The following is a 17,738-nucleotide window of genomic DNA, read 5'->3' as shown; positions in this document are numbered from 1 at the left end:
CGGTTAACTGAATGTTATTTATTCAGGGTCCCCACAGTCGGGGAATATTTTGAAATTAGAAAAAATAACTTCAAGGGTCCTGGAAAAAAAATATTTGCCTATGCATTGTTATTGGCTATTGATCTAGTTAATAAAAACATTTTCCAAAACATGGAATGTATACCATTTTATAGTATTTTGTAATGTTCTGCACACCGAGCAGGCAACAGACAACACCAAGAGAGCTAGCTCACTTGGAGGAGCATCTTACGGCAAGGTCTTTTGCAGGGTTGCTGCTATGTATATTTATACATTTATGATATACAAGAAATGTGGAATGGAATTATACCATTCTATGCTTTATTTTTGCTACACTGCCTGTCTTTGGGCATTGCACATAGGAGTAAAAGACTAATTCTTTTGCTGAATGATTTAATATCTATAGGCCTGGAAATTAGGTTAAATATTCAGAAAAAGTTTAGGAAATGTATTTATTGTATTTTTTTTGTTAATGTTGATTCGGTTTATTATAAATGTTGAGAAAGGTGCCTATACTGTATTAGAGTTGAAAGGAAACGGAAAAACGTTTTTTATTAATATTGTCTCCACCAGGCCGAAGGCATGGGGAGAGAGTATGTTTTGCACTCACTCACTCCGTTCGTGTGTGTGTGTCTGAGTCCGACTGTCCGTGTGTGTGCGCTGCCTTCCGTCTGTTACCAGCTAATCTCCAGCACCGTTAACCCAGCCAAATTTTGCACACACACTCCCTGGATGCCAACATGAACCTCTGCCCCAAATCTTCCAGAATGACCTGTTATAGCGCCACCAGGAGGCCGACTTTTGAAAAACACATATTTGGATATTACAGACAGAATCCTTCAGATTCTGTCTAAAATATTTCATATTCCATCTGGATTTGCTAACATTAAAAGTTTGCAGGATTGGCCCGTTTTTAACAAATCCTCAAATCGTGCGTGCGAGTTATGTGAAATCTTTCACAGACTTTTCTACTAGGCTGAAGAATATATCCCACCCTTTTCAAATTATCCTGTTATAGTGCCACCAACAGGTGGATTTTTGGAACAAAATGCCTCAAATCATCCAAATGCCATCCAAGGGTAAGAAGAAATGGCACCCTTTTCACATTGGCCTATTATAGCACCACCAGGAGGCCACAACCTGACCTGTGCCCCGTAAAAACAATGCATGGATTCTTGACTTGTCTCTCATGGTAAAGCTGAAAGCTCCCTTGTGACTGACACATTTATCTTGTAGCATACCTTAATTTGATTTAAAACAAATGCATTGCTGATTATTTCCCCTTTCATGTCGAGGTAAGAACTTCTATCACAGCAGCGCACCGCACGATGTGCACATTGTTGGAGCGATGCGTCTTTGTTCTCCAAATTGTATCTAAACTAAACCATTATACAAAAATTAGGCTATTAAGATAATTATGAATCGTTCATTTGATCTCACAAGAGAGCACATTTCTCAGCACCAACCGCAGCCGAGATCCCTGATGTCATCAATATTGTCCAGCAACTCTTGGTCATGCAGTGTGTCATGATGATCATGTTTATCTCTTATCTCGCTTTTGCCAGACACCTCAAGTGACCGAGATCTACAGAAGGTCCTACAACAGCTGGAGCCTCAGATCTCCTTCCTAGAGGAGCTTACAAAGATGGGAGGAGCCATGAGAACCGTTCTTACAAAGATCCTGACCAATCAGCAAACCTTCAAGGAGTTGAGCATGGGTAAATATCGACATAATTTCAAAAAGAGAAAGTAATTTTGTTAAGCAAAGCTAAATATAAACTTCATATAACACTGACTCTTATTGGTTATTACGCTTAGGCCTAAAAAAAAAAACCTTTGGTTTCCGGTTGCCGACCGACTCTATTAAATATGCGCGACCCATATTATTTTATTGGCATTTGGTGAAAAAAAAAAAAAAAAGCTCAGAATACGACTGAGTCAAGACCAAAAAGGTCTTTGATCATTAAAATTCTCTTTGATGAGACCATCGGGACAAGCAACCTCATCCTACGTTATAAAAAATAAAATCCACGTAGGAACCACTATCGTTTGTAACAACACTGTCAACACAGCGCTCTGTGCGCCGCCATGTTGCTCAGCTCTGACCGCGGAGCGGAGCGCAGCCTCTAGACTAGAGCTGTTTAAAGACAGAGAGTGACGACAATGGACTGATCAATGACGCATGCAGCCCCACGAATAAGCAGTGAACGGAGATGTCGTAACTCTCTCAACTAAACCGCGCTGCCTCCGACAGAAATATTTAGGGGAACATGTTTTAACGTGACATGCAGACCCGGTTCAATGGGAAACACACATTGAATAACACGCCGATATTGTTGTGTTTCTGTTGCGTGTGTGTTGTGGTGCCACTGCCACCGCACATTAAAATGCCACCAAAAAAATTGCCAAAGCCAACCGCAGGGCAGCAGAAAATATCAGACAGCAACCCTATTTTCTAAACCTGCTGCCTCTACTCCAGGTATGTCACTGTGTAATGAAAACAATGTAAAGTTGTATTAACCATTAAAACTGCCACAGTTATTTCACATAGCCAAAATATGAAATATGTAGAAGCCTATCCATCATTGCCGTAGGATTTTTTTTAAAATCCTTGCTACCCATCCTTCCCACGAAAAAATAAATAAATAAAATAAAATAAAATCCTTGCTACCCATCCTTCCCACGAAAAAATAAAATAAAAAATAAAATAAAATAAATTCCCTACCTACTCAGCCCAAAAATGACAGCCAATCGGAAACCAAGGTTTTTTTTTTTAGGCCTTATGATGGCTTATCCCTTAAAGGAGCATTCAGTGATTTCTGTGATTTTGAAAACCACCCCGGTCCGCCCCCGGTAACAAGATGTGCACATGCACTCACTACAGTGTGGGGGACACGCAGCACGCTACAAGCCAACAGCACACACACACTAAAGCCAGCGCCCCTGCTCGATCATGATTGGCGGAAGGCCCCTCTCTATCCTGATTAGATGAAGGCTGGGCCACCTAGCCAAAAACGAAACCTAAGGTTTTTTGACCCCCAGGGGTTAACTTGGGACAGGGGGGAACTCCTTATATGGTCAGCACACTCTATAGTGGGGAGGATTATCACAACAAAACAAAAAAAGTCATATTTGAATTAAGTGAAATATACCTTTAAATTGAAATGCTGCTGCACACAGGGAGTGGTTAAGGTGCATACCACATATAGGCTCCAATGCAGCGAGTTGCGGATTAGATGCCCGCATCCTTTGCTGCGTGCCACTTTACTCTCCTTGTTTCCAGTCTTTCTACTATATTCCAGAAGCCTTCAAGCAACCATAGCCACTTGCCCAAATGTGCAGCACATTTGGGCAAGTGGCTATGGTTGCTTTTAGCCCAAGGAGTGTATTTTGTGCAAAACTAATGCTTGGAATGGATTCAGAATCATGAAAACCCCCTAGTTTGTCACATGCTACTTAAAGCAAAAGGAAAGTTTGACATTTTTGCCTGCCATTAGGATGTTAATCATGTATTTTATTTTTCTTTCAGGTCAAGAGGAGAATTTGTATGCTAAACAGAACTACGACAAGTATTTGTCAGCACTGAAGAATTCAGGTCTGGTGTCTGTAGAGGAGCGGGCTCAGGCTGCTGATCTCACAGCTGGAACAGAGGATGGAGCTGGATCATTGGGCTTATTGGGTATGATATCAGTTAAAGAGTCCTGAAACCATAGACATAATATATAATAAGATGCCACTGGATCATACGTCAAAGTCGCTGCCATTCTGGCAGGAACAACTTGCCATACTGTAACCCCACCGCAAGAAATATGCCTATAAGTAATCTCTCAAGAACAGATTCCGAGCTATGCTACTGAATCTGTCGGCAGGGCATTCAGAACGTGTATAAATTGTTGTTCGTGGGAATGAAAACATAGGCGCTCCACTGGAAGAGGAGGGTTTAAGGCCGAGTAAACGGCAGCATCGTGCTATCCACATTCTGTTAGGCGCTGCCCCCAGAGACAAATTCCAAGGATGGGTTCCCAGATTGGTATATAAGTAACTTAATTAGTGTTACTGATGAGGTGCTTTGGTATAAAACACACACACACACACACACACACACACACACCCTTTATCACCAGTAAGACGCCTGAGGGCGAGGCCAGTGCAAGCGAGGTCGCGTGCACTCGCCATATATGGAGCGTGTCTTGAGTGTATAGGGTTTGATGAGGCCAGATCAACATGGAATGTCAGAACAGGTCAGCTCCATATATGGAGATCTATGGGTGGCAGCAGGGGCAGTGTGTACAGGGTTTGATGAGGGCCCAGTTAGGGCCGGGCCAAAATCTTCGGTCCTGTTGAGAACCCTAGTTTACACCCGGGCTGCCGGGTGCGGCTGCACAAATAACTTTGGGGCAGGCCCATCTAGAGTTTAAATGGACAGCTATCAGTCAAAAGGGAGATATCGGGCCTGGGCCATGGCTCAGTGGTCCAGACACCTTGGCTGGTAATCCAGTCTGGCAGTGTGCCGCGGGTTCGACTCCCGATCCCGACGGCCTTTACTGCATGTCTTCCCCCCATCTCTCTCCCCATTTCCTGTCAGCCTACTGTCTGTCCCTCCATAAAATATAAAATAAAGGCGAAAGCCACAAAAAAAACATTAAAAAACAAAAGAAAAGGGCGATATCGAAGATGGATGGGGAAGGATAATATACACATATATCCATATACTAATATTGATGACATCGGGGATCTCCATATATGGGCTTAATTGTGACAGCATGTCACAATTAATCTCGTGATATGACAGACCTGGGCACCATATATGGGGTTTCTCCCCATGTATGGGTATTTTGAGTGATGCACTGATGGGAAATGCACAATTCCATAGTTAACTGTGACCTTCAGTCGTTATAACTACAGTAACCACAACCAAACTGCTTGAAAATTGGTGGAGAATTCAGCAAGTTATTATAGTGGAGAGATCTCCTGCTTCAATAGACATACATGGGTCATGCATGCATTAGGAGGCATGGCTTGCCCCTGCCAATATGGCAGTAGTGTTCATGTGTCACTTGAACAACAGTGGCCAATAACGTATCTAGTCTACAGTACTGTATGTATTAATGGTATATCGATGACCGGAACCCTAGTCTAATTTTATATTGTGTTTTCCAGTTTGTGTTAGAAGCACAGGCAGATTAAAAACAAGGCTGGCTAGTAAGCGCTGCAGCTGATACAATTAACTTAGATTTAGTTGTGCCCAGTGCTTTCGATGTGCCAAAGTATAGAACAGGTGTTTCAAACTGTCTGCACATTGACACCTATTATTCATTTGCTTAGCTGCTGCTGCGTTGCTTACATCACGGTGCACTGGTTAATGGCAGCGATTAATGCGCCTAGTAATTCATTTTTAATGAGACTGGCGTTATTTTTTTCAGTACGTGCAGAGAAGTCGAGGGGCGACAACGCAAGCATATTTACACGTGCGCGTTATGTCTGACCAGACTTGGATTCTGTTTAGCTTCTTTTTTTTGGTGCTAGAGTTGTCGTGCCCCTCTTGAGCAGACCTGGAGCATACCTGTCGTTGATCCAGGTGACAACGTCTGCGTTAAACGATACACGTCTGAAAGTACCTTTATGCAGTCTGCCATATTTTAACCTGAAAAAGGTGTTCATGCAAGGCAATATTTTGCCATATAGGACTTAATGTCCAATTATTATTTACTTGCATTGAACATGCATTAGACACTTTTAAAGTCTGAAGTTTTAAGTGGCTGTTAGTTATTTCCATGCATCATGTAATCAATTCTTTTTAGAATGCCCATGTTATATGTTAGCTGAATGATGGCTCCATTTCATGCAAAGCTTTATTGGTGTGAACACACACCAATATATCACATCTCTGCAAAACGTCACTATTGAGGAATAAATTCATACAATAAATGCCTAAAACCCGGCCCAGGCGGTGGCGTAACCGTCTGGGCACCCGACTGGTAATCCAGTCGCAGTGTGCCGCGGGTTCGACTCCCGAGCCCGACATGGCCTTTACTGCATGTCTTTCCCCATCTCTCTCCCGTTTCCTGTCAGCCTACTGTCTGTCCCTTAAAAAAAAACAATAAAAAGGCGTAAGCCGCAAAAAAAAGAAGAAAAAAGCCTAAAACCCATCTATCACAGAATCGTAGAATATACATTTTCGTTGATGACAGTAGACTTTGAAACGTAAACGGTATAACAGGTACTCTCTCTCACTGCTAGTGAATGAGGAGGTGAAATACAGTACCTCTTTGTTAGAGGCATGGAATCTTGCTGAGTCCATTTTCTATATGTAACGGATACATTGTTAACTGCATAATTGTATCAAGCCCGTTGGGAAAATATTGCTTTAACACCCCAATGCTCTTAATCAATATTGTTGTTGTTGTTTTCTCCCAGGAGCCACTGCACCGAGCAGCCCAGATGAGTCCAGTAAAGAGGTATGTTTTGATATAATCTCAAACAAGGGCTAATCATGATGCTTTTTACATTGTATGTTCCATTGTATTTTTATGTCAACCAGTTTATTGTTAGTGTTAAGTTTCTGGGATGTCCGCTAGCGCTGGTTCATATGGTGGTAACATTTCCCTCTTCTTCAAGGAGGACCAAGATGGTGGGCAGTCTGTTGGACAGCGAAAGAGGGTGAAGCTGAGTAGCACTACCAAAGGTAACTGAATTCCCATCATTTACTCATATATTGCATGTGAAATGTTATTTAAGGAGACCTGTCTTAGTTTTCCCTTTTCTGCCCCTAGACCAATCTATTATGGATTCTCTGAAACACAAATGCTTTTTGGAGGAGTTGCTTTTTTGGACAATAAAATATGAGTTTCCTCAGAAGATGGTCACCTTCTTATTAAACATGTTGCCAGATCAAGACTACAAGGTAAATTATTTTCGGACTGAGTTCGGTTATACATGTTTGTAATAGAGCTTTAATTAAAAGTTCTTGTGTATAATTTGTATAGTTTGTATTTCCAGTTCATATTTATTGTGTCTGGCTATGCATAGACTTCATTCTTAGTTGTAGTTAGGAGACTTTGTACCTTTCCCCTCTTAGGTTTTCAGAGTAAAGAGCATCAACAAAAACATTGGTCACATTAAGCCTCTGTTATGTGATGGGAAACTTAACTACTGTCATTCTCTTACAGATCACCTTCACGAAAACATTTGTTCAGCATTATGCATTCATTATGAAAACACTGATGAAAAGCCACGAGTCAGACACCATGTCCAACCGCATTGTGCATATTAGTGTGCAGCTGTTCAGCAACGAAGAGCTGGCACGCCATGTGACGGAGGAGTGCCAACTGCTGGACATCATGGTCACTGTGCTGCTCTATATGATGGAGAGTTGCCTTATCAAAAGTGAACTTCAAGGTGAGTTGTCTGAACAGCCAGTTGGTATACTAAACATGTTGGGCTCAGGTTGCCATATTATCAACACGTATAAAGGAAGTCGTCTATTGATGGGGGAGAAGAATAATTACACCCCTAAATTGTCTTATGAGTTATACATTTTAAGCACATGTGCAAGTCAGACATAGTTGGTACAGTCTCACAGCTATAAGGTATTGTGTTCGAATGCCACTGTGGCTTTTCTGTGTGGATTTTGCATGTATTCTCTCTTCGCATTGTTTAGTGCTCTGCTCTGGTTTGTTACCACACCAAAATATGTGTGCGTTAGGAACTATGCCAGTGCCCGCCTTGACAAAACTCACTGGCTTTACTGTATGTTGATTGAATACACACCAGCAGTGGTATTCTTCTACCGAGTTATGACATAGTGGTAAGGTTCAGTGCATTGTATATGGAGAGGAGCAACCGCCGCTTTACACACTGCGATCAGAGGCCAGACAAAGCAGCAGCCAACCAGAAGCACGCTATGGTCTGAAATAGGTGTAGCCATACACACGCTAATCCGACTACTGTATAGAAGGTATTGACTTCTATACAGGTAATAGAAGGGGTAAACTGTAGAGGACAAACTTCCCCACTGGGAAGAGTGTAACTACACTACCTAATTTCTTTTTTGGTAAGATACATTTTGGGGCTTTTCTGACACTTTATTCGATAGGTACGGTGGAGAGAAACGGTAATCATGGAGAGAGTAGGGGAGTGACATGCAGCAAATGGTCCGGCCGGGTAGGAATTGAACCGGCGACTCGCTATCAGGCATTGGGCTGTCGGGTCTAACTCTTCCCAACTACTTGCCTGATTTCTAATAATCTGTCAAATTTCAATGTTCATGGCCCAGGCCGTAGCGTAACGGTCTGGGCACCGGACTGGTGATCCAGTCGCGGTGTGCCGCGGGTTCGACTCCCGGACCCGACACGGCCTTTACCGCATGTCATCCCCCAATCTCTCTCCCGTTTCCTGTCAGCCTACTTTCTATCCCTTAAAAATCAATAAAGGCGTAAGCCGCAAAAAAATATCTTAAAAAAAAAAAAAAGATTCAATGTTCATGAGTATCTTTTGAAAATGTGCCCAAATGATCAACTTGATGTATATGTAATAGTATGCTGTTTATGTTTTCTTTACAGATGAAGAGAACAGTCGCCATGTTGTGGTTAACTGTGGTGAAGCCCTGCTGAAGAACAACACTTACTGGCCTTTAGTTAGTGATTTCATCAATATCCTCTCACACCAAAGTGTAGCGAAGAAATTCCTGGAGGACCATTCATTGTTGATGCTTTGGATGAGTTTCGTGTCATTCTTTCAAGGTAAATGTGATGTACTGTAATGGCACTGCAGTTTAATCTCCTTCGTCTGTCATACATTTGTCTCATGGAGGAAGTGAGTTATGGGACATGTGACTAATTTTTACCGATTTGTTCTGCTCACTCACCGTGTGAACTGCACCACACACAGCACTAAAAATAGCCCTGAACCTTACGCCATGGTCCGCAGTATCCTTTTACTGATGTTATGTGCAGAGTGTCAGCACATTGTATTGTATGTAACAAATTTACACAACCAAATGCATTTAACTTTAAAATAATATCCATGTTAATGTGACACTGTCGGATTGTGGCACATGTCTATGTGCAATCTCAATATATATATATTTGTCATCTCCTGCTGTAGGTATGAACTTGAATAAGCGGGAGTTAAATGAACATGTGGAATTTGAATCTCAGACATACTATGCAGCATTTGCAGCAGAGCTGGAGGCCTGTGCACAGCCAATGTGGGGTCTCTTAACACACTGCAAAGTCAAAGTAAGTCTCTGTTGGTGCTCTACTGTTATTGCGGTGAGATTCTCAGACACGGTCTGCTGCTTGCTCATTTTACTGATGTTGTTAAAATCTTGTCTGTGTGCAGGAGACACAGGAATACACTAAAACAGTGGTCCGCTACTGCTTGGAGACGCTGCAGATTTGGTTTGATGCCATAGGCTTTATTGATGAGGTGAACCCAAAATTGTACCTTTTTTAAAATCGAGAGAGAGACACTAATTTCAACACAGCACTGCACGTGCAAGCAGTGTTTGACTGTTTTTCATTACTTGCATGTCTCTTACAGCCTGCTCCAAATCAAGTGACATTTCACCTGCCACTACATCGCTACTATGCCATGTTTCTCAGTAAGGTAAGGCAACAATATTTATCATAAATACGATAATATTACCAGGACCATACCAGCGCTGTGGCATGGTTAGTCCATTGAGTACGGCTCACAGTATATTATATTGACACTAAATGGTTAATGGTGCGTTTATATATCCTTGGCACCAGCTCAGTGGCCTTGTGGTTAGAGTGTCCACCCTGAGACTGGGATATCACTCTGGTTTTGATCACTCATACAAAAGACTCTGAAAAATGAGACCCAGTGCCTCCCTGTTTGGCATCAAGGGTTGGGTTGGGTTGGGTTGGGTGTAAGTCCCTGCGACATACTAGCGTTATGTCCAGGGGGTGTACTTGTACATCAAGCTGCCTCACGCTACAGAAACAGGCGATGGGCTCCTGCCCTATGGCTATGGGCCTCATGGCCATGACACTTTACAATAATTGTGCATTACATTCCCCCATTCACACACATTCATACACTGATGGCGAAGGACCAATTAGGGGTTCAGCGTCACTTCGGCACCAACTCGAACTGGGACCTTCCATTTAACAAGCGGCTTGTATCACATATACAGATATTCTATTTTAGTGAGTGGATTGTTTGAATCTGATGTTTTATAGGCAGTAAAGTGCCAAGGGCTAGATCTGGACAGCCTCCTCCCAGACCAAGAGATGCTAATGAAGATCATGGTCCATCCACTCCAGATTCAGGTGTAGTACTATATACTAATCATAATCAATGCATTAATCAACATCACCTCTTCCATATCTACACACATTTTATTTTTAATGGTTGATTCTGGTTCTTGGTCCAAATCTAGGCAAGTCTGTCAGAAATCCACAGCAACATGTGGGTGAGGAACGGTCTGCAGATCAAAGGACAGGCTATGACTTACGTGCAGTCTCACTTCTGCAATTCCATGATCGACCCTGACATCTACCTGCTCCAGGTAAGTACTGCTGAGAGTAACTCACAGCGCTAACCGATTTGTCAGTAATACTTCAGCTGAATTGTATACATGTATTTACTTACACATTTGTTTGTCTTGTGTATGTATGTCTTTGTTTCACAGGTGTGCGCTTCAAGGCTGGATCCTGACTATTTCATCTCATCTGTGTTTGAGAGGTAAAGTCGCTTATTAAAAACTTGCTCATCTTCAGTGTCACTGCAAATTTGGACACATGAATCGATTCGAGGCAGTCTTTCCTCAAGCTGTCCATCTCACTTAGGTTTAAAGTGGTTGACCTGTTGACCATGGCATCCCAGCATCAGAATGCTGTGCTGGACACTGAGCAGGAGAGGCCAATGCTGGAAGGAGCACTGACATTCCTTGTCATATTGTCGAGTCTCCGCATTCACTTGGGTAGGATCTGAAATGGCTGATATATTGAATCCAGTAGTTTTAATTGGCTGTTTTCTTCATTACTTAATAGTACATCTCTCTCACTGACAGGCATGGCAGATGATGAGATCCTCAGAGCAGAGATGGTCTCCCAGCTGTGTATGAATGACCGCACTCACAGCTCACTGTTGGACCTCGTATCCTTCATTGCTTGTTTATTGTGTTGATTCTACAGGGTGTGTGGTGTGGACCACATTAAGCTGCACAGCCTTATGCAACGGTTTACCCTTTTACTTAACATTTTGTCAGGATACAACTGCCTATAACAAACCGTTACAACATGTCCTCTCAATTAAAACCGTGGGGTGCCTTGACATCTATACACGTCTTTAGGTCCTTTTTAACAGTGTTGCTAGGCAACAACTTGCTCAGAGCTCCCAGACAGGTTTTGCGCATGCGTTCAGCCATTCACTTCCTTGTTTACGGGCTGACACAACTTGCTATTCTCTCTAAATATATGGCCCTCCATGGTTTTGATCAGAACACATGTTCTGTCCTAATTTCTGACTTAACCAAGCATCTCGTTAGGAATATTGACGCTTCTAAAGAGATCAGAATATCTATATATCTCTATTGGATTCCTTTGTTTTACTTAACCACCTTTGTTCAGATTCCTGAGAACCCCAACCCCAAGAGTGGCATAGTTCCAGGGAGCTGCAGTTTTGAAGAGATGCTTTCTGCCGTGGCCGACTTCAAAGCTCCTGTGTTTGAGCCAGGAGGCTCCATGCAGCAGGGCATGTACACACCTAAAGGTAACATTCTGTTGACGATTGGGGCCTGGCAAGCAAACAGCCTTAGTAACTGCCCTGTCATTGGAGAGACGATAAATAAAGCACATTCATTGTTTTGCCAGCTACCTCCAACTACACTATCTATTGGCAAATGGTACATTTATATAGCTCCTTTATATGCTTTACATAGATTCACACACACATTCATACACCGATTACAGAGGAAACCATGCAAGCCCGGGTTTGAACTGGCAACCTTGCGGTTCCCATCCGGCCACTCTACCCCTGAGCCACCCTATTTGGTGCATTTTCAGCAGTCTGCCCAGAGAGGGAACCAACACCACATGCAATCCCATATGCGCACATTAATAGCAGTATAGCTCCCAAATATAAATTGTCAATCTTGAAATATTTGCAGCAATTTTAAGCATTAAAACTACTTGTATTAAACAAAAAGACCACTTGAGGGCAGCCTTATACCACAAAAATTCAGTCTTTAACAGCATTACTTGGATGTTTTCCATTTCTCTCCCCCCCCCCAACCAGCGGAGGTGTGGGAGAAAGAATTTGACCCCATCATGGTTGTTCTAAGAACAGTGTACCGACGTGATGTCCAGTCAGCGATGGACAGATACTCAGCATTGTAAGTTAACATCATTGTCACAGTTTGGGATGCACACGCAGATTAGACACACCACCGGAACGACATGCGAAAACAACGGTCGGACATGCGGTCGAACATGTGCCGTACCTTTTTTTTATCCCACGATTTTGCATTTCTTTCACCCAGTGTCAATTATCTAATGTAATCCTGGGCCCCCACCTACGTGTTTGAGGTTAGGGTTAGGTTAGGGTTTGAGGTAGGTTGTCAGTCTAATGACAGTCGGAACAATAGTAGATCTAAACTAAAGCCTGTACCCCCACAGTTCATCATATAAAAAGTTTCACAAAAATTCAACTTTTAAACGCCGTTCTTTGGGAAAAATGTTTTCTTGTGTTCTGCTCGGTGTTCTAGGGTCAGCCTCTCTGTCCACCTCCACCTGAAAGGACAGGATAAGAAGAGTTAGGTCTACATGGTGATAGGGTTTGTTCCAATTAGATGGCTGTCGAGCAAAATCAATAATTCAAGCCAAACTATAATGGAATGTAGGAAATCCCTTCTTGTTGTACTACGGCTCAAGGAATCTCCCAGGGCAAATGTGTCGGAAGAGGTGAAGGAGAGGGTGTCAGGTTAATGTCTTCAAGCTTAACAGAAAGTGATAAATATACCAAAAGTGGCACTTCACACAAACGCTCTATTTTCCTTGTTTGACATGGTAGTCGTTTTGGAAGATACCTTTGATAATAAATAAATTTACCGGTAATGCCATTTCTTGCGCATATGTACACTAATAAATGCAGTTGAAACAATGGCAGTTGTGTTTAGAATACATTACTTCATCAGACCTAGGTGGAATTATTACAGAAAAGGATAGTACTTCATGTTCTGAACACGGGCATGTTTCTCCCTGAAACATATTGAGGTTGCCATCCCCCTCTTTCAGAGTGTGATACCAGACTTATTTTTCTTCATAGTCTGAATATGATGGATTGCCTGTCAGCTTAGCCTCGTTTCTATATAACCATGATCCTTTCATTGCTAATAGAGACTTTGCCGTCCATCGGTTGTTTTGTTGCATAGACTGAAAGCCTTTGTGCAGTGAATTACTTCAGAGAATGTTGGCTGTCACATCATCAAATCCATGTTTTTGGATGATTTTGCATTGTATCGACCCAGTTACTGCAAAGACGTTAACGCTTAAGATGCACATATTGAGTTCTGCAATGATTCTTTTCATGTGCTTATGTTTTCTTGTCTCGTGGATGATGTTGTCCTCTAGCTTGAAACAGTCCGGCATGCACACCGGAAATCCCTGGCCACCTTACAAAGAGCGGACTCCTCTGCATCCATGTTACAAAGGCCTCGTCAATCTGTTGCACTGCAAGACACTACACATAGTTATCTTCACTCTTCTCTACAAGGTTAGCCCTTTCAACAACTTAACAGGCGTCACAGATTTGTATCTGAATGTACTTTATGACAGAGATAACAGTAGATGTGTTTTTCTAGATCTGGATGGATCACCAGAACATGTCAGAACACGTGTTGTGCATGGTGCTGTATCTTATTGAGCTGGGCTTGGACAATCAGGTGCAAGACAACGAGGATGAGGTAAGATGTGGGCACTGGCAACCAGAGGGGAGAGAAAACACTTATTTTAGGCGATTCTTCCCCTTGTACTGTGGTGTTGAACTATTTTACCTACAGTATATCACCTCTAGGATTGTTTTGTTTGCCACATTCATAAAATGTTTATCTCGTGTCTCCAGGAACCTTGCATTGAGGAGCACTGCCATGACAGCTGGTTCCCTGGCACTAACCTCCTGTCCAACCTGCACCATGTCATCAACTTTGTGAGGGTCCGAGTTCCTGAAACAGCCCCTGAAGTGAAGAGAGATCCCCCTCCCAGCACCAGCACTGAACCAGCCTCCCCTTTTGGACAGGTGAGGGAAAACTTTGCAATGGCCTTGCTTTCTGACTGTGCCATGCTGCTTATAAGGGGGAAAAAAAGAGCCTTCCAGTATAACACCTGCTATTCTAAGTTATTTACCACTTAAGTCCTCTATACTTAGTAAACTAATACTTAGTTGATCGGGGTTGGCTCTGAACTTGGTACACTCTTTTTTTCCCCCTCTACACCAAATCTCTCCTTGAAAATAGCCTATCTACAAGCTCACAATGTATCCCAATGTGATGTGTTGTAACCTTGTAGATTAGCTATTTTTGGCTATTTTCAGCAAATCAATGCAAAATGATTCCGCATTGGACAGCATCAGCTGCAGCAAAGTAGGATTTATGGTGTCAATGCGATATCTAAATATCTTTAAATTACCAATTATATAAGTTGTGAGCATTGAACTCTCAATTAGAGAAATGGTTATATTGTCTACTGTTTGAATATATAGTGCACCACATTTTTGGGTGCCAAAAATCAAATGTGCCTTGTCAAAATATGTTGTGGATCTCTGAAGTTAATTTATTTATCACAGCAATGGAAACAGAAAATTAACGAAAAGATTTGTTGAATAAGTGGTTTATTTTTCAAACTACACGACAAACATTGTATACATTTTAACAGCTTTCTCGCTAGCTAGTTCATTAACATCGTGGTTAAACTACACAGATTGAGTATTTCAGATTATATTTTATCAATTGAGCTGTGGACATTTTAAATTAAAGTTAGATAATCAATGGCATTTGTTACCTTAATGATGATGGACTGAATGTGAGAATCTCTAATGTGGAAATATGATATAATTTCCTATGATCAAAGACACAAGCCTAATATTTAATTCACATTTAATTTAAACATGTCTGTAGCTCTGAACAGACATGTGCGCCGTTCTTGCAGCACCTCATATTGTTTGCTTGCTACCTTCATGTCCCTCCATCATGTCCCTCCATCCCATATGTTTGTTTTTTATGTTATTTTGCCGCACTTGCTCCACAGAATTCCAGGCGTCTTTCAGGGAATTGGAGAGAGGTAGCTGTTTGCATCCCCACTTGTTGTTCTCTGAACGGATAGGCTGAAGGCCTTATTTTACTTCAGCTGTTACATCTCTCTACTGAACGTGTGTTCTTGTGTGTTTGTGTGCTTTTATTTGTGTGTTTTATTTGTTAAATGAATTGTGTGTGCATGTGACAGGAGACCTGCCGTGGTGTGTTTGGTTTTGTACGTATGATGCCGTACTTCAGTAGGTCCCTCCCTCTGGACTGCTGAAACTAATTACGTGTGTAATGCAGGTTTGGGTAAACGCTTTTTAACCGCATGTCGGTGTGATTGATGTCGTTCTGACTGGGCTGGTATGATGTATGTTTATTTAACAGGGCTGCTCGGGTCCTTTTGTCGGGTCAGGTCACAGCAATCCTTCAGATGGTTCACATGCTCTTGCATCAGGCGATTTAAAACAAATTCTCCTCGAGAGTGCAGTCTGTCTAAAGCTGTTGAGGAAAGGTAGTCTTGAAATGTCCGCTGGAATTTTATAATGGCTGTTTAATTTTTTTATGTGTGCTCAACATGGCTGACTATGGTAATGTTGCACCGCTCCAATCCATCAGAACCCAGGGCTCTTTCAGTGATGTAATTTGAGGGTTTTGCACATGGCAAGTCTGCTGATGCCAGATTTTTGGGTCTGATGCCGATCCAGAGGGTCCTCGATTTGATCAAAGTTTCAATTTGAGAACCCATAATAATTGCCGATAACGATGTCATCAAAAAAGGTCACTGTTTTTTTTTTTTTTTTTAGATATTTTTTTGCGGCTTACGCCTTTTATTGATTTTTGAAGGGACAGACAGTAGGCTGACAGGAAACGGGAGAGAGATGGGGGGATGACATGCAGTAAAGGCCGTGTCGGGTCCGGGAGTCGAACCCGCGGCACACTGCGACTGGATTACCAGTCCGGTGCCCAGACCGTTACGCTACGGCCTGGGCCAAAAGGTCACTGTTACAGGTTCTGTTTCACAATAGATTTCTGTTCTGTTTCTGCAGCACTTCGGTAACCTTACATTTATAAAATGTGCTATATAAATAGAGGATTCGATTAAACTGTCAGGATGTAAGCTTGAGGCTTGGATGCCTTTTGTGAGGGTATGGTTGGTTGCTTGTGTCTGTGAGTGTCTGTGTATAATTCCTCTGAATGCATTGCACATGTGTCTGCCTAGATGTGCTTGCCCATTCATTAGATGCACGTAACATCCTGTTGCAGAACCTGCGGGAGGCTCAGTTGTTCAGCCTGGTTGCAGAACGCCGGAGGAAGTTCCAGGAGATCATCAACCGCAGCAGCACGGAAGCCGCGCAGGCCGTCCGGCCCAAGAGCTCGTCAACCCGCTGGGTACCCCCGGGCACGCCACCGCAGCTGGTCACAGAGATCCTAGAGATCCGCGAGAGCATGCTGTCGCTGCTCATTAAGCTCCACCAGAAGCTGTCGGCCAAGCAGAACTCCCTGTCGGCCTCCTGGCTCGAGGACACGGACACGAGCCGCCACGCTCACGGAGATGGCATCACGGCCATCGAACGCATCCTCGTCAAGGCGGCTGCTCGCAGCCGCCAGAGCAAGCGCAGCATCCAGGAGATCTGTGGGAAGGTCTGTCCTCCTGTGCCACCAAAGAAGAACAGTCCAGCTGACAAGAAGACCATGGATAAAGAAGAAAGGTAGATCTCAACAGTGTGGCATGCATAAAGCAACAGAACTGTAATGCATTTATACTTTTTGTGAATCCATGACTAGGTGAAACAGAAGTAGCATTAAGCATCTCACTATCTATTTAACACCCTGAGCGGCAAGGACGGAGTTCTCCGCCCTATCAATTAGTAACGCCCAGCGCTCAGGATGGAGATTGATCAAAAGGACGGAGATTATTGATATCAAAACCCATCGCATCACAGGCTGGGAGCGTCTGTTGTGCAACATTCGATGTTATTTTCCAGTGAGACGTCATCGAAAGTGTCCCACCACCCCCGTTTTAGCTGACGAGATCGGAAATCTTAAAACGTTAACTCTTGATCTAAATCATTCCGTCCAATTCTAATAAAAGATTATGTCCATCGCGGTCCTGTCGCTAGTCGCGTTAGAATTAATCATACCTCCCGTCGATCGCATCGAGAGTGTTTTGGCTACATCAAGTCGCATCCGGTCTGTCGCTAAATGTGCTCCGCTGCTATGCAGCTGGGTGCTATGATTTAATGGATTAAATAACCCTGGGCATTTGGGGTGTTATTTATGCTCATTAGATGCATCATAAACATAATACTACTTCACGGCATGGCTCTGCACAAGTTTAGCCCTTTAGAACTTGAAGATTGTCTGTCCGTGTCTGGAGCTAATCTTGCGAACCGCTGGATCAATCGGCACCACAATTCTTGTGTACACTGCCAATAGGTCACATAAATATCCCAAA

The 17,738-nt window shown here is 42.8% G+C and overlaps 1 protein-coding gene across 3 annotated transcripts in view; it reads left to right on the top strand.

Annotated features, from left to right (window-relative positions):
- The window catches only part of ubr3 (ubiquitin protein ligase E3 component n-recognin 3), a 52,582-nt gene that overhangs the window by 1,738 nt on the left and 33,106 nt on the right, over nucleotides 1-17,738 (top strand). For 2 of the 3 annotated variants that reach the window (XM_083775910.1, XM_083775909.1), the window contains exons 3-24: nucleotides 1,584-1,736; nucleotides 3,548-3,697; nucleotides 6,436-6,476; nucleotides 6,637-6,703; nucleotides 6,792-6,922; nucleotides 7,188-7,416; nucleotides 8,580-8,759; nucleotides 9,124-9,257; nucleotides 9,361-9,447; nucleotides 9,562-9,627; nucleotides 10,227-10,316; nucleotides 10,427-10,555; nucleotides 10,679-10,731; nucleotides 10,836-10,969; nucleotides 11,060-11,145; nucleotides 11,619-11,760; nucleotides 12,286-12,382; nucleotides 13,620-13,761; nucleotides 13,850-13,951; nucleotides 14,110-14,283; nucleotides 15,291-15,323; nucleotides 16,547-16,992. In XM_083775910.1, coding sequence (XP_083632036.1) covers nucleotides 1,584-1,736; nucleotides 3,548-3,697; nucleotides 6,436-6,476; nucleotides 6,637-6,703; nucleotides 6,792-6,922; nucleotides 7,188-7,416; nucleotides 8,580-8,759; nucleotides 9,124-9,257; nucleotides 9,361-9,447; nucleotides 9,562-9,627; nucleotides 10,227-10,316; nucleotides 10,427-10,555; nucleotides 10,679-10,731; nucleotides 10,836-10,969; nucleotides 11,060-11,145; nucleotides 11,619-11,760; nucleotides 12,286-12,382; nucleotides 13,620-13,761; nucleotides 13,850-13,951; nucleotides 14,110-14,283; nucleotides 15,291-15,323; nucleotides 16,547-16,992 — 2,866 coding nt within the window. The remainder of the gene's footprint in view (nucleotides 1-1,583; nucleotides 1,737-3,547; nucleotides 3,698-6,435; nucleotides 6,477-6,636; nucleotides 6,704-6,791; nucleotides 6,923-7,187; nucleotides 7,417-8,579; nucleotides 8,760-9,123; nucleotides 9,258-9,360; nucleotides 9,448-9,561; nucleotides 9,628-10,226; nucleotides 10,317-10,426; nucleotides 10,556-10,678; nucleotides 10,732-10,835; nucleotides 10,970-11,059; nucleotides 11,146-11,618; nucleotides 11,761-12,285; nucleotides 12,383-13,619; nucleotides 13,762-13,849; nucleotides 13,952-14,109; nucleotides 14,284-15,290; nucleotides 15,324-16,546; nucleotides 16,993-17,738) is intronic. The other variant, XM_083775911.1, reaches the window with a different exon arrangement.

This window comes from Protomyctophum parallelum, assembly GCF_964188405.1.
Source record: "Protomyctophum parallelum genome assembly, chromosome: 11".
Lineage (NCBI taxonomy): Eukaryota > Metazoa > Chordata > Actinopteri > Myctophiformes > Myctophidae > Protomyctophum > Protomyctophum parallelum.
The sequence above is the reverse complement of the archived record's forward strand: the minus strand, read 5'-3'. Positions and strand labels throughout refer to the sequence as shown.